This window comes from Dermochelys coriacea, chromosome 12, assembly GCF_009764565.3.
Source record: "Dermochelys coriacea isolate rDerCor1 chromosome 12, rDerCor1.pri.v4, whole genome shotgun sequence".
Taxonomy (NCBI): Eukaryota; Metazoa; Chordata; order Testudines; family Dermochelyidae; genus Dermochelys; species Dermochelys coriacea.
The window spans coordinates 9467860-9490730 of NC_050079.1; the positions used below are offsets into that span (position 1 = coordinate 9467860).

The 22871-nt window shown below is 42.5% G+C and overlaps 2 protein-coding genes across 10 annotated transcripts in view; both read left to right on the forward strand.

Moving 5' to 3' along the window:
* MBTPS1 (membrane bound transcription factor peptidase, site 1) overlaps window positions 1-3814 on the forward strand; it is a 50659-nt gene extending 46845 nt beyond the window's left edge. For all 6 annotated transcript variants that reach the window (XM_038368562.2, XM_043495041.1, XM_038368565.2 and 3 more), the window contains exons 21-23: window positions 227-353; window positions 1113-1243; window positions 2982-3814. In XM_038368562.2, the coding sequence (XP_038224490.1) occupies window positions 227-353; window positions 1113-1243; window positions 2982-3178 (455 nt within the window). In that variant the 3' untranslated portion in view covers window positions 3179-3814. The remainder of the gene's footprint in view (window positions 1-226; window positions 354-1112; window positions 1244-2981) is intronic.
* A 2380-nt stretch (window positions 3815-6194) lies between these two features.
* The window catches only part of SLC38A8 (solute carrier family 38 member 8), a 34543-nt gene continuing 17866 nt past the window's right edge, over window positions 6195-22871 (forward strand). Inside the window, exons 1-4 of one of the 4 annotated variants that reach the window (XM_038368796.2) lie at window positions 6476-7088; window positions 7778-7939; window positions 8421-8486; window positions 18767-18957. In XM_038368796.2, coding sequence (XP_038224724.1) covers window positions 7909-7939; window positions 8421-8486; window positions 18767-18957 — 288 coding nt within the window. In that variant the 5' untranslated portion in view covers window positions 6476-7088; window positions 7778-7908. Of the gene's footprint in view, window positions 6368-6475; window positions 7089-7777; window positions 7940-8420; window positions 8487-18766; window positions 18958-22871 lie in introns of those variants that run through there. The other 3 variants (XM_038368793.2, XM_043495045.1, XM_038368801.2) reach the window with 3 other exon arrangements.

The following is a 22871-nucleotide window of genomic DNA, read 5'->3' on the forward strand; positions in this document are numbered from 1 at the left end:
AAGTTGCCTGGCAACTGATTGTACATTCACAATTCTGTTTTATAAGATACTTTTTAATTATTTATAAGAATGAGGTTTAGCTGTAAGGCATTTTATATAAGAAACTCCCTTTCTTAATCACAGTGCTGTTTGGTATAATACAAATATTTGAAAATCTTATACCTGAGAAACTATGAGGACATAAAATTTGTGTAACTCTGTCTTTGTCTGTGTAATGGAATTACAGGTAACCATCTTCATCGGTATTCAAAGGTGCTTGAGGCTCACTTGGGAGACCCAAAACCTCGTTCTCTTCCAGCTTGTCCTCACTTGTCCTGGGCAAAACCACAGCCTTTGAATGAAACTGCACCCAGGTTATTATATTTATTCTTTTAAATGTTTTTAATAAGAAATTTTCAGTTTTGAATTTGATCAAAAAGTCATTTTAAATCAAATGGTATTGTCTCTGCTTTCTGAGTGGATGACTGAAACTTCTCAAATAGGAGAATAACAAAAGGTGAATAATAAATAGGAAATAATGGTTACTGCGCTCCTGATGCACATTTTTGGCTAACTCATCGTTCATACTATAATTTATGAAAGTTTGGGACTTCACAGACATTTCGACAAATAAAATGGTGGTTTTCGGAGTGCCCCCAAACTACAATTAATACGATCTTGCAAATAACAGCAATGAAAATTCATGTTTTATCAGAGAAATATTTCTAAATCACTTTTTGATTAACTCTACTTTCAAGTGTGTCATCTGTTGGTAGTTTAGAGGTAGACAAACCAATATATCTATTAATGGTCCACTACCATTGTGAGTAACTTTTGGTAGGCTACCCCAAGAAATAAATTTTTAGGTAAGTAGATACCTAACAGACTTCATATCTACAGCATTTGATTTGAATTTTATGATTTTGTGAACTTTGAAACCAATAAAATTAATTGCACAGTAAGTAATCTGTGCACCCAATTTAGTGAATTATTTATTGATTCAGATTATCTTTTTATATAATTTTTATACATTTTTATGTAATGTTATATAATTAAATGTATAACATTTCTGCAGAATTCTTTGGACTTCTTGGACCAATGTGTAAATGCTTTTATATTTTAATTTCTTCCAGCAACCTTTGGAAACATCAAAAATTATTGTCAATTGATTTGGATAAAGTGGCTTTACCCAGCTTTCGACAGAACCGACCCCAAGTAAGACCATTATCCCCAGGAGAAAGTGGAGCATGGGACATTCCAGGAGGTAAATATCAATCTGCCTGGGGGGCAGAGAGACGCAGAGATTTTACATGATTTCTTAAAAATGTTTAAAGCGCTCAGAAATGTCAGTGACTGCCACAGTATAAAAAGTTTGTGTTGAAAATTAAAACTAACTTTTGTAAGTTTTGTGATTTGTTCAAAATAAGCTTGTAGTGAATGTTAATAAAGATGGCTAATTGGAGGCAAAGTAATACTGACAGTTGTTTGTAATGACTTTGTGGCTTTCAGATTGTGTAGGAATTGCTGTTCATGAGTTTTACTACCTTCAGTATAGGGCTAGAAACAATTCAATATTGACTTTTAAAATTTAACAAGTAGATGCTATTTTTAAGATTTAACTAGTATCATAATAGATCTTTATGTTACCTACCATAAAATAAGGTGATCTGAATGCAACTGGATATGCTTGGGGTACTTTTGAAATTGTATGCACTTTAATAGATTTTGTAAGTATATTCTTAACTGTCATTCAGTGACTTCATGCTATGTTATGTAATGCAATTAATGTTAAGCATTTTCATAATATGCAACTACTAGGACGAACTCTTCACCCATAGAACTGAAACAGCAGCAAACATTTAGTATAGCTTAAGCAAACACATACAGAATCTGATACTGTAAAAATTCACAGTAGTCTAGTTTTCTGTAACATATTATGTTAACTGTACCATGTTCATTGGCATTCACCCTGTCCTGGGCCTCCACTGGAAACTAGTGGTGCCTCTCAAATCAGAAAAGACCCTTTTTACATAAGTAAAAATAGATTATCTTCGACCTTTTTCTGCTGAAATACCCATTGACCACAATGTACCGAAGTAGAAATCAGACTTTATATGATAAGTGCTCTTTGCAGTGCCTAGATTATTTTGCCTGGGTGCTAGCTGCTGGATGTTGATAGTCTATAGAGGAGCCTTTTAAATCATATTTTGGTGTCTGTTTTGTACTCAAAATTTGTGGATAGCAGCTCCCGTTAAGATAAAAAGAACCGAGTGCACCGACTTGAAAATTGACTCCAAGATAGTTTGCATGAATTGTGGTTTGGGAAAGAGGTGCTGGTGAGGAATTGTAGAGTAGTTAGCAGAGTCTTCAGTTTGAATATAGTGTATGGGATTTGCCTTCAGCGTGACATCATATGCCCTGAAAGAGCCCATTTCAAAGCAGTTTGCTGTTGGTGGAGTACACACACAGTCTTCAGTTCCCGGGTTCTAGAACTAAGGGTATAAAAAAAAACAACCTAGCCCAAAATTGTCCTTCTGTTCATCTCTCTACACCAGCTTGAGCTGAGTGCAAAACCCATCCTTTCACTGCATCAGAATTTGTAGTTAATGAATTGTTTCCATTTAAAATATATATCGGATAGTAAATTTAAGGTTAAGGTGGGTTGTTTTTTTTTAAGCTTGCTTTTTCTTTTGATAAGAGGCAAGACATTGCTATCTCTGGGGAAAAATTATATACAGATGCAAGCTAGTCTTCATTTGTCAAAACTAGCTCCGGATGAAATCTCTTGTATTCTCTTGCAGATTTCTCGATCCTCCTCTTCTGCACTAGTTGCTCTGCGTTTATTAATCTGCCTTTTAAAAATGTAATCTGAGTGAATTGGTCTATGCTTTAATTAAGAATAATTACTGTATGGAATTTTCTGTAGATAAAGAATGTAAATGCATACATACAAACACATACAGTTCTTAATAGTTCTCTTTCTCCACCACTTCCTCTGACAGGTATAATGCCTGGCCGCTATAACCAGGATGTGGGACAGACAATACCTGTCTTTGCTTTCCTTGGTGCAATGGTGGTTCTTGCATTCTTTGTGGTGCAGATCAACAAAGCTAAGAGCAGGCCAAAGAGACGGAAACCAAGAGTCAAGCGACCACAACTTATACAACAAGTTCATCCACCAAAGACGCCTTCCGTTTGACAGACCATGCTTGCCAAAGATGTCCTTCTCTTATTGGCTGCTTTATTGGACAGGTGGTCGCTCCTGATGAAGATGCATCATATATGGTGATCGTAACCAGTGATTCACGTGTGACATCATCTCATAGTCTTTGGCTTCTGACAAAAGGGACTTTTGATCGTATATACATAAAACTACGATTTTCAGGAGCTAACCTCACCAAAGACTTGGAACACTGTTTAAAAGCCTGCTCAGTCGCTACAAGAGGGGGAAAAGGACCCTTTTTTTTTCCCCTCCCCCCAACTGACCAAACTAAAATTTGTTTGTAAAGGGTATTTTCTATATTTATTTTGGGGGAGGGGGAGAAAAGTCACTTTAAGGACCTCTGCTATTTGGAAGCAAAATCATTTTTTTCAGATGGAATGCAATTTTGTAATACTGTATTGTGACAAAGAGTAGAAATTACATCGTACTCCTTTAACGATGTAAGAGAAACTGAAATTGGAGGGAAACTGGTACAAATCAACGAGACATATCCATTAGTTTATTTTTATAAAGCCAAACACCATGATGTTTTGTAATTTTTGGTCATGATTTCACCATTGTTGGTGGAGCAAATTTTCAATAAATATGTTATCTATATGAAGCTGAAAAAAATGTGCCCAGTAATTGTTCTTTCCCAGGCCAGCCTGGAGAGTAATTATGATGCCCATTTTATGTTCTTTCCGCCCCAATCTCTCAGCCTGCCATTTTGCATATTAGTGAGCAGTGTCATAAAACTGGGGTTTCTGCTTTTAAGTATTTAACCTGACAGCCTCACACGTTTGTTATCTTCTGAAAATTCAGTTTAATGTTATAGAGCCAGGGTTTGTCTGCATGAACAGTCAGTATTCAGGAAACTAGGGTGTGACTCCATCCCACACTAGGCTGACATGGACTGTCTGTGTGGATTCTGTCCATGTGCATTAACAGTGTGTTAATCGTCTAGTCCCCTTTGAAATGGGACTAGATGAAGGCACATTAATGAGCTAATAATGTGTATCAGCAGGTCCATACAGACAGTTAATGTGCACAGGCTAGTGTGGAGTAGATTCACATCCCACCTTGCCACAAACTGATTGTTCGTGCAAACCAGAGATGTTCATGTAGACGAGCCCTGAATCACAAAAGCACACCAGGAGACTTTGCTACAATATGCTGTCTCAAGTTAACAACTCAGTTAACAATCTGTAGTGTGCATAGGATCTAACCATATGGTAACTGAGGTAAACAGCCAAACTGAAACCTTGACTGTGTGGAAGTTTTGTTCTTTCTAATTTATGGTCTACTGTTTTTGGTACCAGTTAGAATTAAGGCCCAACCACACAGTGCACCTGGCTGTATGACATACACTTGATTAACACTCTTGCTGTTGTTAAAATATACCTACCTATTGGAGAAATGGTTCAGAGCTCCCACCTCTGCAATAAAAATACAGCTTTACAGAAAGAACGGATTGGACAATGTCCATACAAAGAAACTCCTTCCAGTATGAGCAGACAACAAGGCAAGGACTACTTTAAAGGTAAGCATTGAAAGGTTTAGTTTAATCTAAGATGTTTGTCATTATGTAGGCTAAAAATATAGGAAGTATTTTTTTTTGAGAGAGTATCATCTTCTTAGAGTGCAAGTTAATGATAATTTTTCCCCAGTATGAGGCTACTTGCTAAATCTGATTTCTGCTTTGAGACTGGAGTTGGACGTGGACCTTTCTATTGTCTCGGTAAGAAAAGAGGTGTAAGAAGACATGTTTAAGAGAGGATGTGTGGGATCATCCTCAGGGCTGTGGGGCAGAGTTTTTAATTGAGTTTTACTTACTGTAGTACAGATAATAAAAGAAATGACAGCGAACACCATACCAGCATCCATTGTCAAAGTATAACACAGCTGTAGACTGCTCCTGGACTCCTCACAAATACAGGATACCCAGATCTCCTCTTCCTCCTTGTGAGAGGCAGCATGCTTTCTCGAGCTCCCTGGTCTCACTGAAATCAGCTGTTCTGCCTAGCTGTTATGATCTCAGCCTCCAATCTTGGAAGCATTTTAATACTGATTGATTTTAAAACAAAGAGTGGTACAGCCATGCCCTCCTAGTGTGGACAAAGTTATGCTGGTTAGGTGGTTTGTACTAGCATAGCTATTCCTGTACAGAAGGGGAATAAACTATAAGACACCTTTATAGCAGTATAAACTGGGTCCTCACTAGTGATTGTCCTGGTATAACTATATTGGTAAAAAATCACACACACCCCAGCCAAAATAGTTATACCAATATAAAACCCCAGAGTTTTAGAGAAGGTTATGACAAGTGGCCTTGCATCGATTGGTGTAGCATTTTAACCATTGTTCTCCAGTTTTGGAGCAGGAAACAGAGAGCTTGGGTTCTGTTTCTTGCTCTTGCATGACTCGTTGTGTGACACTGGGCAAACAAGGCACTCGGATTCTGTTAATCTGTCTGTAAAATAGGAATATTATCTATCCCTGTGGGGCTGTTGTGAGGCTTAACTCGTTTTTATTTAGATTGTAAACTCTTCAGGGCAGAGACTGTCTCTTATTCCACATTTGTTTTGTGCCTAGCTCAATGGGGTCCTCATCGTAGACTGGGGTCCCCAGGCACTATGGTAATACAAATAACATGCTTTGAGATCTGTAGAAGACAGGTGCTAGATACATACAAAATGTCATTGGTCTGAGGGGCCTATAGAACAGCTGTTTGAAAATTTTCTGATGGAACAGTTTTGCATTGGGAAATGCTGATTTGATGAAATTGAAATATTTTTGTGGAAACAGTGATTTTGTTGACAGTTTGTACAGAAAATTATCGAAGCATTTCATTTTTTCTTTATCATTGACTTGTTATATTAAACTCTAATATAATCTAAAAGTTGAAATGTTTGACCTTACTGAAAGGAAACTTTTCAATAAGGTCAAAATGAAATATTTTATTAATCATTTTGTAAAAAACGCTGAGATTTTCACTTTTTGTCTTGATTCAGGACAAACCCAAATTTCAGAATCTCAGAATTTCTTCAGAATGACCTGCTCTAGACTATATGAGTTGTGGTACTCGGAAATAAGATTGATGTCATAACAGATGGTCTTTGTATTTAATTTATTATCTCTACTGCAGTAGCACCTAGAGGCCTCATATGAAAGCGAGACCCTGTTGTGGTAGGTACTTGTATATAATGAAAAGGCAATCCCTACCCCAAAGGGCATAAAGTCTTAAAGGTCCTGATCCAGCAAATGCTTGTGCATAAAGTTAAGCACAGGTATGTGAGCAGGGCCATGGAACCCAATTAAGCATGAGTCACTGTTTACAGGATCAGGGCCCAAACATCTAATTTCTCAGCCTGATTCCTTTTGTACAGAGGGTTTAAGCACGCAAGTAAACTTTAAAAATTATGCAGCACTCTGTTGGTCATCACTTTTGCTATTATTGAACCCTTATTGAAATAAGAGCCCCCAGCTTGAGCTCTTCCTTCTGCTTGATGCTAGAAATGTTAGTGATGGATTAAATTAGCATTCTGGTTTTACCATGAGCTCAAACAAGAAAAGATGCTCATGAGGGAGCAAGCCCCAGCTTAAATGCTTTGGTAATTAGCAGACCTGGGAAGAAATTGTTTACCTAATTACAGGGTAATCTATTAAAGCTTTAATATCCTGACAAAGACTCCCTAGGCCGGTTGCCCAGGCAGGGACAAAACCCACAACACATTTTTATCTGCAGAGGATGGAATCAAACTGTCAAGGATTAAGTGGTTGGAAAGTAGATGCAGCTGAGGTTCATTAAAATATAGGGTACAGCTGGCATGCAGCAACTGCAGGAAGGAGGTGGGGCAACCTGGATACAACCTGAGAGGAAGCTGCATTTCCTGGCCTAATCTCCAGAGTGAGTCTGACTGATTTTTACCTATTTATAATTTTATAAAATCATTCTCCACATTTGTGCCCCTCCTGCAATCTGTGTCTGTGATGCCTATGGGAAAGTTGTTGGCTAACAGTGTCACAGTTGAGGAATAATTTAGGTCTTGTTTACATTTCTTAATTATTTAACATATAGATAGAGCTACTAATTTATCTCTGTCTGTTGTTCTTCTTCTGTTACCTGTCTATTCTTTATCTGTGATGTTTTCTGGGCAGGGACTTTGCTGCCAGTGCACCTACTAAAGTGGGGGGCGGCATTACTGGAAAGAAATAATACTCATAACCTGAAGTGAAAAAACTCTCTGCTTTGGTTTTGCTCATATTCCCGAAAGGGAAGCTGAACTTTGTCAGCTAACTGCTGGTGAGGGGAGATTCCAGCCGAATACTGCTTTCTTTTAATGCTGTTTTTACTGCCTGGTTCTCTTTCATGGTTGTGTATAGACATATTCTGCCTAGTAGAGACAGATCTAAATGTGGTTGCAAAAAAACACCATTTCTGTGTGCCGAGTTGCACATACCTGTAGCACTGTTTCTGGAAATGTGAGAGCTGTTCACTGCTCAGCAATAGCTCTCAGAGTGCCTTGGATGTTTGAACTTGTTTTGAGAGTGTGAATGTTTGCTAGGACACCTAAGGTTATCCTTTTGCTCTTACAGTAAGTGTCATGGGATCTTAAACCTGAGTGGCACCAAAAGTTGGGGAAAAACTAGCTCCAACCAGGCAGCAGCTTCCTAGTGTTACTACACTTCTTTGTGTTGTCATCTAGACTGAGCCTAAATCTCCAGAGATGAGACTTGAACCTATGATCTGGCTAAGAGGTAAGTAAGATTACTACCAACCGTGAACTAAGTATGTGCCATCTTAAAGGCAAACTAATGAAAATCAAGTGAAGTACAGATCTGAGTGCTGAATGCCTTTGCTTTCAACACAGTAATGCATTTTAACTACCCTCTTAAAAATACTTTCTCCCTGCTTCCCCAGCAGCCCTGTCTGAAATAATTCTTGCCACTTGCTGGTGTCCCCAGAGTGCTTTGTTCTGTGAACTCACAGATACTATCTGTTGCAATGAGACTTTGTTTCAGTGAGGTCACAGCAACTTGCCCTTTGGAGATCCCATCTGTGGCAGGAGACTTTCAAAGCCAGGAAAAGTATTATTTTTTTTTTTTTTAAAAGATGAGCTGCTATATTTTTCTCTGTTCAATGTCCCCTCTTGGACTGATGAGGATAGACACACTGTGCCTGAAATGATCAATTTTAATTTTGCAGTTTACATTTAAGAAATATTTCACATCTTAATAGATGATCTGACAAGCTTCCTCGTGAAAATGAGCAATCGCACAAGGACTGGAAATGCTGTCTTTCACGGTAAGAGGTGTGACTTCTGTAACATGTTACCTCCTGCTAACAAGCACATCACAACTGTGACATCAGATGTCTTGTCTACACGGTGCTGCAGTCCAGACTACAGGGCTGTGATTTGTAGAGTGCTCTAATGTGTTACGTGCTAACTACCCTATGTAGACCCTGCTGGTGCAAACTGAAAGGGACCTAGTTTGTGTTGATGTAATCCTATTTCAAATAGGACTATGTTAACAGTGCACTAGATACAGAGCAGTTAGAGTGCAACACGTTAGAGCGCTTTACAAATCATGATCTCGTAGTCCAGATGGCAATGCCCTGAATCTTTAGTCAAGAGTGTGTGACAACAGCTATTTCAGCAGACATTCTTTTTATCTCTATTGCTCATTTCAATTGGATATTGGGTTATACATGGACAAGTGGCCCATAAGAATGCAAGCTCCCGGGATAATGAATTGCTACTGTGTATATCCAATATCTTTTAAAGGCAAAATATACTTTGGGATAGTGGGTACTAAAGTTACAACCAGTCATCAGTATAGTTTGTTGCTTTAGTTTTAGCTAGGTTATCTTTTTAAAGCCAGACATTTTAATGTAACTCTCAAACCATGTCAGCAACTTGTCATTGCTGCGCTATGTTCAGAACGCAAAATTTTGTAATGTATTTGCCCAAAAGATCTCGGCTCAGAGGCACCAATTTCCCTCAACCCCAGACCTTGCTTTTTACCTAATTTTCCAGCTGGGTTGACTGAGGAACAGAAAGGTCAGGGGACTTGTCAAAGGTTACACAGTGAGTCACTGGCTTAGCCAGCATTAGAGCCCAGGTTAAACAGCTTAACCAATGGGAAAGATGTTCTGTAAAATAATTTCTAATTGGGCTGACACTTTACATACCAAATTTCAAGCCAATGCAATTATAAATAGCTGATGCACCAAGCTCCCTGTGGGAACTGTGATGAAAAGATCCAACTCCATCTCTATTGCTGTAGCTGAGCTAAAATTGTACAATAAAAAGACTTGCCTATAACTGGGGAGGGAGGGAAACAGCCTGATTAAAAAAATTACATGTTTGAAATCTAGCGGGTGCAACTACACTCTGACTGTTTTATAGCTGTTCAGTGGAAAGCTGGCAGCTGGTTCCTGTGAGTAGCACTGGACCCAGCTCCCCTGTCTCAGAGCAGATGAGTCCAATCCAGCTAATTAAAGGGGACTGGTTTACACCTGGGTCTATAAAGTCCTGCCAGAGGGCAGGCAATGTGGAGGTGGAAGGACATGATTGGGACAGGCTCGGTATGGTGAAGGGGAGGCAGAGCAGAGCTAACTCCTCTGGTGAGTCCCTGGAGCAAGGGGCAAGGTGCTCAGGGAAACAGACCTGCGGTTACTGCTCCCAGAACTGACTAGAACTTGGAGGGAAACTGCCAGGAAGCAGAAGCACTGGAGACCCTGGGAGGGGTGCCCCCAAAGCCTGAGAGCAAAGAGTGAGTTTAAAGACTGTTTGTTTGTTTTTTTACTTGCCTGTGTGAAAAGAGATTAAACCTTCTTAAAGGGAACTGGTCTTGGCAGCAAGTGTTTGGAAGCTGGGGAAGCTTTGCCCCATGATAGACTCAATCAGTATTTATGCCTGACTTTAGGGGCCAATTTTTGAGTATTTTGGCTCAAGTGCTACCCCCACACAGACACTAAAATAACGGGTGCTGTGCACCTTCATTGTCATGCCAGGTCTGTTGTTGGAAGGACAAAATGTTATAACGCTGTGTGATGATACTTAGAGATTTAAAAAAAAAAGTATATAAATGCTTAAAACATCTTGAGCTAGAATCTGAAAGCTGGTGCAAGGAGATGGAAATGTTTTTTATAAATTTTATTTGTGGTTTTTGTTAGCCATTTTCATCATGCTTTTGATATCAACACTTTATTTTGTTTCCTGAAAATTATGATTTGGGTAAAAGAAAAATGTTGATAAATAACAATGGATGGGATTGGAGGGGAAGCCGGTTCTTCTCCCCCTGCCCCTTCCTCCTCCTTTCCCCCCCTTCAAGAAATTATAACAATTTTCTACAATGACAGTTTTTCACAGAACTTTTTTATCGAAGAAAGACCATTTTTCAACAAAACCCTTTTCATCAATAAAAAGGTCACAAGCTCGACTTAAAAGTTTCAATGGCATGGATATCAGACTTGAGCTCTGTGTAGCTCAAAATCTTCTCTTTCAGCAACAGAGGTTGGTTCAATAAGAGATATTACCTCACTCCCCTGGTCTCTGATTGATATCACATCTATTAAGAACTTGCAAGAACTTTTAGGGGAGTGATTTTCCTTATGTATGGAAATAATTATGGTTAATAGGTGAAATCAGGTAAATGAAGTGCAGTAATCTTCAGGTTAAAACATTAAACCATGTTTAATACTAGACAGTTGCATGCTTTCTTGCTTTTGTAAGCTAAGCTCATTGGACACACCAGGAGCATTCCCCCCTCCCCCAACTATCTCCTTCTCCTCTATTTCAAGGACTCCCTACCCCTCAACTCCCTCACTCATGCCAGGGGCTCTGTGTGCCTTCCAAATTTTTCCTCCCCCACATGTTATGCTCCCCCCTTTTCTCCCACACCAGGGGATATGCGTGACCTCCAAAATTCCCCCTTCTTTCTATTTCCCCCTTCTATACCGGGTCTCCCACTCTCTCCGCTCATTCAACCCTTCCCCCCCTTGCCTCCTTTCCCCCCTTCTCTACCATGCCACAGGCTCTGTGTGCCTCCCCATTTCCCTTTCTCCCCATGCCAGGGTTCCTTATTTTCACCCCATGCCAGGGGCTCTGTGAGTGCCACTTCTTCCCCCACATTTCTCATCTCTTTTTTCCTCTGTGTGTAAACATTTTAAATTAAACTAGGACATGGACAGAGCTAAAATGTGGGGTATTGTTTTGCTGAAAGATGCTAATGGCTGCCACCAACCATTGCTTTGAGCTGTAGACCATTAGAGGTGATTAAAGCTGCTGGTTATCCAGATGCCAGGGCTCCATTTCCCCCCTTCTGCTATTCCTGTATTTTTTTCCCCATCAAAATCGATAGGTTTGTGCCCATTGATGCCAAGAACATTCCCAGAAATTGTGGAATTGATTGGATGTGTCATTCAAGAGTTATCACATTGTAGTCAGACAGAGAAATACCAACGAGTTGAGTGTTAAACCTTGATTTGCTTGGCCAGTTAAGAAGTTAACTGGGGATTAGACTAGATGATTCTTGCAGTCCTTTTTCACCCTCTGATTCTATGAAGACATGGAAATTAAGGCCAGTGTACATAATGCTGACCTGGTCTACAGGGACATTTTATACTGATGTAACTATTTTGTTTAGGTTTGAGACTTTATTTTTAAACTGAAATAGTTTAACCAGTACAGAAGCTAGTGTGGACACAATAATACTGGTATGGCTTATTCCCTCAATTTGCAGTAATAATCTATATTGGTATAAGCACCTTAATAGGGGTATAAGTGCATCTGCACTAGGGGGTGTGGTACCATTCTAACTAGACTGGTTTCAAACTGCTATGGTTAAAGCAGCACAAAAGGTGTGTCTAGATGGGCCCTTCCCAATTGAATAGCAACAGAACCAGGATTCCTGTGTGACTGCTGCCAGGTCTCCTCTTCTTTTATTTTTTTTTTTTTTTTTCCTGAGTGAACTGAACTAATTCTTTGACCTGCACTGTATTCCAAGTAAGGCTTTTAGAGCTCTATTATTTAGCACAGAGGTGGCTCTTGTAAGTTTTGCCTGTGGGTGGGTAGTTTTCTTCATTTCACAATGGCTTCTTTTACCAAGGAAATGTGACTGTTTTGTTCTCTGGCTTTTACAGTGTATTTATTGAACATAATCCATCATTCCATTCAGGAGTGTTATCTAGGGCAGTAGTGACCACTGGTAGTGTAGATTCTGAGGAAGGTTGGAAGACAGGAGGGGTGGATCAATCTAGTCCAAGAAACAAAAACAAAAAACCCCACTGTCCACTTAGCACTTCTCATCTATAGACTCAAAGTGCTTCCAAATGAAGGTGGTAAGCATTGTTTGCCTCATTTTACAGATGGGGAAACTGAGAGATAGAGCGGTTACATGGCTTTCCCAACGTCACACAGGGAGACCTAGGAATAGAACCCACATGTCCTGAATCCCAGTCTAGTACCCTATATGCTATATAACACACTGCCTCCCTGGTTATACAAATGGGTAAACTGAGGAATGAGCAGGTTAAGCGACTTGTCTATAGCACAATTGAAATTGGAGCCTACTAATCCTGATTTCAAGTCCTTGCTCTGTTGTTTATAATGGAGTAGTGCCCAAAGAGATAAGGTCAGGATGTTGTTCAAACCAAAAGGTACAGGATGTAGACTAACCATGTCAGATGGTAATGCGTAGTTTGTTTGTATCTGTGTATAAAAGAAGGGTCACAGAAAGGACGTCTTTGTCTGGGTAAGGGGGCAGTGGAGAGTCCCCACCGCTGACTGAGCAGAATCCTTGCCACTGGGCACTTGTGTGTTAGTGTCCCCGTGCCGTCGGCCGGGCGCTAGTCGTGTGTCTTGAGGGCAATAAACCTGGCTGAGCGCCTTCACCACTGAACCAAATCTGCCGTCTTTCTGGGCGGTACTAGCGAGGTCTGCAGGGCGGGTACAGAGAGAGAGCACACGCAAATCCAGCAACTGACGATGCAGGCTACTTAACAACTGCCTTCTGCAGTTTCTTGACACTTCCTCTGAAGTGGAGACAGGTATTGGAGACAGGACCTTGGTTTGATCTGATCTGGCAGGTCATGGATATCCCTAAGAAGGGCAGACTGCAGTTTACTTTCTACCTGTGTTGGCTTTCAACAATCATGGCAGCATACTAGCCTTCCAGTGTTACTTATTAGCATGAGTTACTCCAAAGCAACTGGTGGGAAAACAGAAGCCAGGGCAGGAAGGAAATCAGTGTAGCAAAGAAATCCAAACCTGCTTGGTGGTATATACCGCTGGCTTTCATAGCTATCGTACACGGTGGTCTGCAAAAAATGTAATAACCTCGTAATCCAGCAGAATAAATACTGTGTGAAAATATCTTTGCCTCCAAACCGGGCTATTTGATGATCACAGAATGTGGGAACCAGGCAGGTGATCTCAGCCCACGCTACAGTGGATCAACCCTTTTGCAAATAAGGTCACATGACTTCATCAGCTGGCAGCCTCCCAGGCTTAGAGTCACTTCCCCTTCCTGGCATTCCTGCTCAGTATTCGCTTTGAAGACGTTACCAGCCTCTCCAGAGGGTGCAACTGTTCACAGAACCAAGAAATGGAGGCATTGCTGAGTACAGACTTAAAGACACCATGCCAGAGTGCAGGGCTTTCTCCGTGTGTCCCTGAGAAAACGACCATGTCTGTGGCTGTCAGTGGATCAAAGCTGCTGTGAAAGTTATTTACAGGAAAACATTAATAGAACTTTCTTTGCATAAACCCTGAGCCATTTTTAGATGCTATCATAATTTCCCCTTGGCCCAGTCCTTCTGCTTTACTGTGCAGCCTGCTTCATCTGTGCCCCGATTCTCCTTGTGACGGCTGCTCCCTGTCCTATCATCTATCCCATCATCTACGCAGTCAGCCTTATTTTCTCCAAGACCGTGGATCTTGGCCCTTCCTCCTGTGCAGCTCCCCATTTCCTCTCCGATACCCTCTCTATCTTCTAACCCAGTTGTGTCTAAGCCAAGCCACTGATCCTGTTCTTTATTTCTGTAGCTTTCTGGGAACAGGCATTTCCACAGGGCTTCCTTACTGCATCTTTATATAGTGTCTCCACCACCAGGGAAGCAAGGCAGAGATGAGAGTGCCTAAAATACTGCCAATGACAAGCGGAGCAGAGCTGCCCCGAGCGTGGCCGCAGCAATGGAGGACTTCTAGACAAGATGGATGGCTTTGGGGGCTGGGGAGACAGGTGATGGATCAGCTGACTAGAGAAGGGGGATGAGACAGGAAAGGCAGCTGGGGCCTGAAGGAATTGTCCTGGAGAAAGGGATCATTGGTACGAGACTGCTGCTCCCCTCCCTGTATAGACAGAATGTGATAGCACATGCTGTCTATCTGTGTGTTATCAGCATGGTAGCTCTGGACCATCTAAGGCTAGCAGCGCTGCTTGTCCCCCTTTGGAAAGCTGGGGAATCGCTCTTTTCCAGTGATGTAAAACTCCCATCTCTAGTTGTACAGGGGGAACTGAACTTGCCATTAGGAAGGGCGGGGGTGAATAAGGCATCCAGGACTGACAGCTGGCACCACTCATGTAACTTCTTCATTCTTCTGCTTTGATTCTTGCACGCCGAAGAAATATGCATGTTCACTGCACAGAGCCCAGAGTCCATAACACTGAGGGCCGGGGGAGGAGGAATTGCCTATAGCCACTCAACCCTACTGCTCCAGTGCCAGGAGATATAGATACCAGGGAAACCACGCCATGTTCAGGACAACCATGCTGGCGTGCAAGATTTAAGGAGCATGAGGCAGGGCTTTGCCACAAAATGCAGGGCACTCGGCGCATGCCAAAGCAGACTGCAGCTGCCTTCCTTAACGATATGGAGGTGGGCCCTGTCTCATCATGCAGTGTCCCATCTTGAGCAGCCAGCTTGCTGGGAGCAAGATGGAGTGTTCCATGCTGGAACCTGTTGCCTCTGTGAAGCTCCCTTCATATTGAGAGAGCAGCTGAGAGCCATGCTGAAGAAACCTGAGTGTCTTCTTTTGTCTTGTGGGCTGCACTCTGGCCATCCCAATCCTTCATCTCGCCTTCTGGCTCTGGTCTTCTCTGACATCTGGAGTGATTGACTGGTCCTCCTGTCACTCTGATTTGTGTGCATTTTAATTAAAGGGATTCCTGAAAGCCTTACCGTGCTAATGGGGAAGCTGTATTTTCTCATAGCATCACTAATGAACGGTTACAAAACCCTTCCACAGCCTCGAGACCAGAATGAAATCGTATCAAAGCGCTGGTCCGAATTGCAAGACTTTCCCACTGGCTGGTATTTTACAGCCCACTGGCCAATTTCTAAATCATACATGTTAATTATTTCTGAATTCTTTTGTGTACAGCTAATGAAGGCCAAAAAGGATCTTTTAAATAGTTACGAACACCAAAGGCTGCAAAGATATAATTGAGGTGACAGGCACAATTAGCCATCCATAATTCCTTAGAGCAGCTGATTAAAGTCTCTTTATCCTTCTTACTGAGATCAGAAGGTCACATATTTGGGAAATATAAAATGAATGAGGGACTGTCAGACTGTCCCAGGGAGTCATTCACACGTGGTATTTACACTAAGGTGTGCTTTCCTTGGAGACCCTGGTTACAAGCAACTAGGAATCAAGACAAAGCAGCCAGGCATCACCCTAGCTAAAATAACATGAGGGCCAAATTGTCCACTGTAATGCATCGGGATTAACCCTTTCCTTTGAACAGTCTGTTAGCCCAGTGCATGCCCCAACATTCGGATTTAGATGGCGAAGGCAAAGCTATTTAACAACAAATTTCTTTCCTTTCTAAATTGATTGCGTGAGTTACAGTTCTGGCTGAATGGACTTCGCCAGTTTTTAATTTGTGCGCTTGTTCTGATGCCTTGGGAGCAGGATCTGTGGAGGCTTGATGGGGAGCACATTCCAGGTGTGGAGCCCCACTCCAGGGAAATGCTGTCAGAGGGGTGTTAAGGAACAGAATGGGGTGAGGAGCTTGTGCATCCATCGCTGCTTGAGTCCATTGGCCGCTGGTTGTACTCCCAACTCTGCAAGGGGCAACAATATGCAGGCTGATGCAGTAACAGCCACAGAGAGAGTGCGGGATTACCTGCTTGGATATCCCCAGAGTTCAGCCCTGGCACTGGGGGCTGGATGTAGGATTAGGCCATTAGTGCTCATGAAAGATTCTAGGTAGAGCAGCCATGGAGCCTGAAGTCCTAAGGCGCATAAAAGCGGGACAGCATCTGTGCAAACAGCCCCTATTGCCCCACTAACATGCCTCCCCCTGAGCAGAAGGGGCCACCCCTGAGGCGTATGAGGAGAGCTGACTGTTCATGGCTACTCAATCCTTGGCCTCTGCTGACAATGCCAACAAGCACTCTCCTTGACAGCTGCAGCTTTGAACTTCCTCATTGCACATGGGCGGCTACTGAAATCCTGATGGATCCTCCAGCCGTGACCCCCGGGCCAGAGGAATGAGTCCAAATGGGTCATTTACCAGAAATGACAACCCCTAAAGCAGCCCAAATTCGAGATAACCACAGCTACTTAAACACCCTCTCTCCGTTCACTGCCACTAGCGGTTTCGCAAACCCACTTCCATTTGTGGGTAAGTTGCAGAAATGGAAATTCCAAGATGAGCCTCTGTCCTGGCAGGGAACTTGCAGTCTCAGCCTATTGACTCAGAGATAAGTGTACCAGCCACTATGACGACTCATATACATTTGTTAGTCCCTTCCTCTGCAGTGGTGATCATGTGCCTAGCTTAGTGCTCACAAGAGACCGAACAAACTCTGCTGGGCAAATCAACACTTTCCTTTGGTGGGGACATTTTCTAAGTTCCACGCAGCTTTTGAGAGAATTAGATTGTCCCATTGCTGGGGGGAAAAACAGGATTCTATGTCAACCATGATGGGATGTTTAATCTGAGAGGAGTTTGAGTGAAGCCACTAGCCTCACTGAGCATCAGACTCTCTGCTCAGTTACCCATGTGTAAATATAGACAACTTCCATTGACTTTCCTGGAATGATTCTGGCTTTACTCCAATGTAACTGAGGTCAAATCTGGCCCTTGGTTCTGTGGACTTTGACTGGGCACAGTGGGCCTGATTCTCCTGTCTCACTGGTGTGAATTTGGAGTGACTCTATTGAAGCCACTGGACTGGGCCAGGAAGAGTAGAATCTGGCTCATGTATCCATTTTCTCCATACTGTAGAAAAGAGTTTATGTGGAAGTTGATTCAATATGAAAAGGGGATAAGGGAAATCCTTAATTAAATGTTTATTTGCAACATTCTACAATTCTGTTCTATATATGCCTGCTATGTCTGTTTATCTAGTTATTAACACTGATTTGATATGAAACTGTAACCCGGAGCTGAGAAACCCAAGAAACATTGGAGAAATTTGATATTGTATGTTTAGTATTCTTCCAAAGGATTAAAAGTGTATCTGTGATAGTGGAAAATCCGCAGACCTGCAAGAAAGAATCCCAGGTATTCTTGAGTAGTCACAGAAGCTGGGTGGGTCAGGGGAAGATTCACTGAGCCACACAGAAAGCTTTGGGCTGGAGAGAGAGGAAGGCTTTGGTTAGCAGGGGAATCCTGTTTACCTGTGGACTAGCCGAGGTCAGAGAAGGCTCCATGTTTCTGAAGAGAAGCCCTGAGCTGTAGGGGAAGGATCCTGGACACCCCAGAAGGCTCTGCCCAAGCCCAGAGAACACTCCACAGTGGTGAGGAAACTGAGGCAGGGGAGAAGACTATTAGTTTGTTTTTGTGTACCTTTGGGCATCTCTTGTGCTAAGTAAAGAGCAGAGGTGCTTAGAATCCTTGTCATTCAACAGAGGGAAAGTAACAATACACGTAAGCCCTGATTCAGCAGAGCATTTCAGCACACATTTAAAGGTAAGCCTGTTCTTACAGGACTTGCTGAACTGGGGTCAATAAGATCTGACAAAAATCCTGTGAAATCAGTGGATAGGGTGGGTCTTTCCACAGGTGTCAGTGAGCTATGGATCAGGCCCAGGTGGTTGTTTTCTAACCTGTAGACAACTAGTTTGGATTGCATAGAAGATACAACACTCGTATTAAACTTGGCCCTGGTTTTCCCCTAAAGCCCATTTCTTTGTTCTTCATCTTTGCACACACCTCTCTGCAGAATCTGACACAGCTTTGCCACTTACTTTGCTCCTGTTTAATCCTCTCCAGAGAGACTGCCAATTAAATGAGCCACTGAGAAATGACTGAACACAACTTGGCTCAGTTAATTGATTCACATTCTTCTGACCTTTGATTGGTTGAGAAGAATCTGGTTTCCCACAATTCCTCCCCCTGCAGGTCTGTGATTGGGGGTGAAAGTTCTGAGGCCCCCCCTTTTATTTTAATGTTCTTTGCCAAAGCAGGGAATAAACTGTTTGAAGGAAGATGTGCTACTCCGAATCCAGCTCTAGAGCTATGTGAGTGGAGTCACCTTCCCAAGGAGCTGTTATTCCAGAGACTTGTTAGTCAGATAGATCTGTCCACGCTGAGACAATTAAACCCAGCCCTCTTTCCTTTTAGAGATGGAGGAGTTGGCTAGAGAGAGCATCGGCTTGTTAGCCAAGCCTACTCTGGAGTCAGGTAGCCCAAACCTATCCTCTGCCGGGGCTGTCTTTATTATGCTGAAGTCATCTCTCGGAGCAGGACTTCTTAATTTCCCATGGGCTTTCAATAAGGCTGGAGGGATCACTGCAGCTGTTCTTGTGGAACTGGTAAGTGACAAGTAAATATCCCAGGGCTTTCTGTATAGTGATTGACTAGTGCACTGGACTGGGCAAAGATTCTGCGTTAGTGGCGCTAAGAAATCCTGTAGCTTAATCTTTCTCTAGTGGTAACAAATGGCTTTCTGTATTTTCCCCCTGTTCCTCCCACGCTCCCTGTCCCTCTCAGGTCCTACAGAGTGTCTCTTTGCTGTGAGACTGCCCTCTTCCCCTGCCCTCTATGCTCCATCTCTTATCTAGCAGTGGCACTAGCTAGTAACTGTAGAGCAAAGGCAGAGAAAAGAGGTGAGTTCAAGTTGCACTTGGTCAGCTCAGTGGTTTACTCTGTAATTAGGGTAGGGGGCAGGGAGTTAAAAATAGTCCATAGCCAGTCCCTGTTGGGGATTGCGTGTCCATGTATATATGTGACTAACTCTGTGCTGATCGCTGTGCTTGCGTATCCTATGCCTCTCCTCTACCCTGTGTCTGTCACTGAGCTCCTTTACACCCCAGTGCTGCCAACAAACTAGCGTATGCTCCAAGCAAAGCACGGGAGTGTTTGGAATCTGGGGCCTCAGACTGTAAGCTCTTTGGGGCAGACCCCATAGCATCCAGCACAAGAGAGCTCCAATTCCAACTGAGGCCTGGAGCCTTTAACTGCCACCAAGTAATCAGAATGGAGGCTCCTATCAACTTGGTACAATTATTATGGGAGAATATATTACATAAAGCCCCCAACAAAATGTACTTGTCTAACTTGTGAAGAAATAACAATTTTTACAAAACTTTCCAAGGAATACATGATCATAAAAGCAATTAACGAATTAATTGGGTTGGTAATTGAGGTGAATGAGGATGATAGAAATGAGGTGTATACATAACTCTCATACAACATTCTCATATTAAAAACAAATTATTCTTAGATTTGAATAATAAATGGGGAGATATTGGCTCAAGCATTCAATAAGTTTCAGTTTATATATTACCAAACGTACATTAACCTTTGATGGTAAAAACACTCGATAGATCTGACAGACACAGATTCAAATTTGCAACATTTTTCTCAGTTTGTTTTACTTTTTTCTATAATAAAGACCGTATCTATATAATTTCCCTTCTATCAAGGATATTATAGATTTTTATAATTAAAAGTCAGTGGACTGGGGGGGGAAGCCATAATTTTAATTTTGGCAACATTAAGCATGGCCAACTTGTGTGCACTGATGCTACTTCCTAGTGATAGGACTGATGCAACTAAATCTTGTTTGAATTCACCTTTTCTGGATGCTCCGCATTAGAATATTTAATGAATAAGAACTACATTAGACTTGTGGTAGGTGATGTGGATAGCTATGGGGACAGAGATGGCACTCCTGTATGGAAATCTGTGGGGATGCTGTGCGTGGGTATGACCTGTCTATTGGAGAATTTTAAATTATTTGTTCATATTGCCGGTAATTGAAATATGTAAGAGAGAGTCTTCTACTTTGCCAGTGAGATTTCTTGATTAATTGAAGCTTTTCCAATCAATTATCCACCGACTCCAATGCCACGTTTTTCTGCAAAGTTTGATTAAAATAACATTGCCTTCTTTGCACAATAATCTAATTCTCCTTCAGTTAGAGGTACACAATTACCTTCTTGTCTGAAGTTTCCAACCAGTAACCAAAAAATTTCCATGTTCTCCGTTAGCTTCAACACCCATAGAAATCGGTGGAAAGGCTCCCTTCAGCGGAATGGGTCTTTGGGTTGGGCCTCACATCAGCATAAAATAAATTTAAGATAATTGGAGAGTCTTCAACTTCAAAATGCAGGATTTAAGGAATCTGAAGTGAGAGTGATCATGATATGAAGATATTGAATGGGAGCCAAATGAATGAATTACAGGGTGATGGAAGTGTACTAAGTTACAAAAATTCTGAAGCGTAAGACACATACCTAATTTTCATTTATACTAATAGAATTGTTAACAACTATTGAGCATGTTTTAAAAGTTGGTAAAGGAGGAAAACAATTTTTTTTGTTGCATAAGCATTTTTACATTAACAAATAAAGATATTCAGTGTAGGATGTACAAAATCAGAATTTAAGTAACCCATTAATGGGGTGCTGTTTATGTGTTAATCATGTTTATTGGTCTAATGTGCATTTCTTATCCTCCAGCTGCTAAGAGTTCTTATGAGATCACACAACTTGTGTAACAGACTCTGCAATTTATTGTGCGAAATTTTCTTGTGGCTTAATATTGGTGAGACAACAACCATTAAAATCAAATATGAAAACACACAGAAGCACAACTGATGGGCAGCCATGTCCTCACAAATAACCTGATGCCTCCAGCATAGAAACCGTTGTGTCTCTAGGATTTACAGGCACTGAGTGATGTAGGAGTAGGTTCAAAAGGTTACAGGGGAATTTTCAAAGACACTGGGGTGCCCACCTGCCCTTTATGCCTTTTGAAAATCTTCCCCTCATGGGAATATGAACCTTCCTGGACCTCTATTACGTCGATGGCACTGGACCTTATCCTTCCTCTTCCTTTCACTGCTATACAATAGGAGTAATTTCACTGAAACCAATCCAGCTTCCCTGGCATACATGAAAAGAATGGGGCCCCACTCTCTCCGTTTGATTTTTATGAGGACTATGATCTGAGCCCCATTTTACCTTTCCTGCATCAAGTATAAATGACTGAGGGCCTGATCCAAAGCCCAGTGAAGTGAATGGGGTTGGGATAATGGTATAAAGCAGAGGTGGGCAAACTACAGCCCACGGACTACATCCAGCTCACGGGACCGTCCTGCCCGGCTCCTGAACTCCCGGCTGGGGATGCTAGCTCCCAGCCCCTCCCAGCGACACCAGCACTCTGGCCCACGGCTCCTCCTGGACAGTGTGGGCGGTATGTCTGGCTCCAGCAGGGCTGTGAGCTCCTGCTGCTGTGAGCAGCATGGTAAGGGGGTGGGGAGCAGGGGCGTTGGAAAGGGGCATGGGATCCCGGGGGGGCAGTCAGGGGATGGGGAGCAGGGGAGGTTGGATAGGGCGTGGGGTCCAGGGGTGTGGATAGGGATCAGGGGACAGAGAGCAGGGAGGGTTGGATAGAGGGTGGGGTCCCAGGGGGGCATTTGGGGCAGGGGTCCCGGGAGGCGGTGGTCAGGGGACAAGGAGCAGCAGGGGATTGGATGGGTCGGGGGTTGTGAGGGGCAGATGGGGGAGGGGGCCAGGCTGGGGAGGCACAGCCTTCCCTACCCGGCCCCTCCGTACCGTACCGTACCGTACCGTACCGTTTCAGAACTCCGGCCAAAACGTTTGCCCACCCCTAGTATAAAGTACCAGATGTGACCAATTTGTTACTTAGTCCTTTCAGCTTGCTGCAAGCAGGGCCCATTGGCTCACAAAGCAGAGTCTGCCTGCCTGTGCAAAGTCTGCCACATATTGTAAGGCTGATCCGTAATACGCAATAAGGAGCTTTAATGTCACCATTAGAATAATTAAATCCAAGGATGATTCTGTGGTGGCTTTTTTTTTTCTTAAATGTTCTCTTGACTTATGTGCATCTAAGTGGAGTGGCCTGACTTTCCAATTTCTCCTTAAAGTGCACATTGGCGTGATTTACAGCCTTGATTTTGCCCGCTGGGCTGTGACCCTGTGGCCCTGTTCCTTATGGCGAGTGGTTCCCGGGAGTTACTGACTCTAGTATTTCTTCAGCACGCATGGGCTCGGTGGAACTTCTCGCAGCTCTGCGTGGCGGCACGAGCAGGACCTTGAACTGACGCTGAGGAAATCTTACCATATGGGCCTGGTACCCAGAGACCTGAGCCCCCACAACGCTGACTGAAGTCAAAGGAAGTGGGGGTAGCTAAACTGTGCTGGAAATGAGTGTGTATAGCTAGTTCTTTGGCCTTTTTTTCTGGTTCTAGTGGATTTAA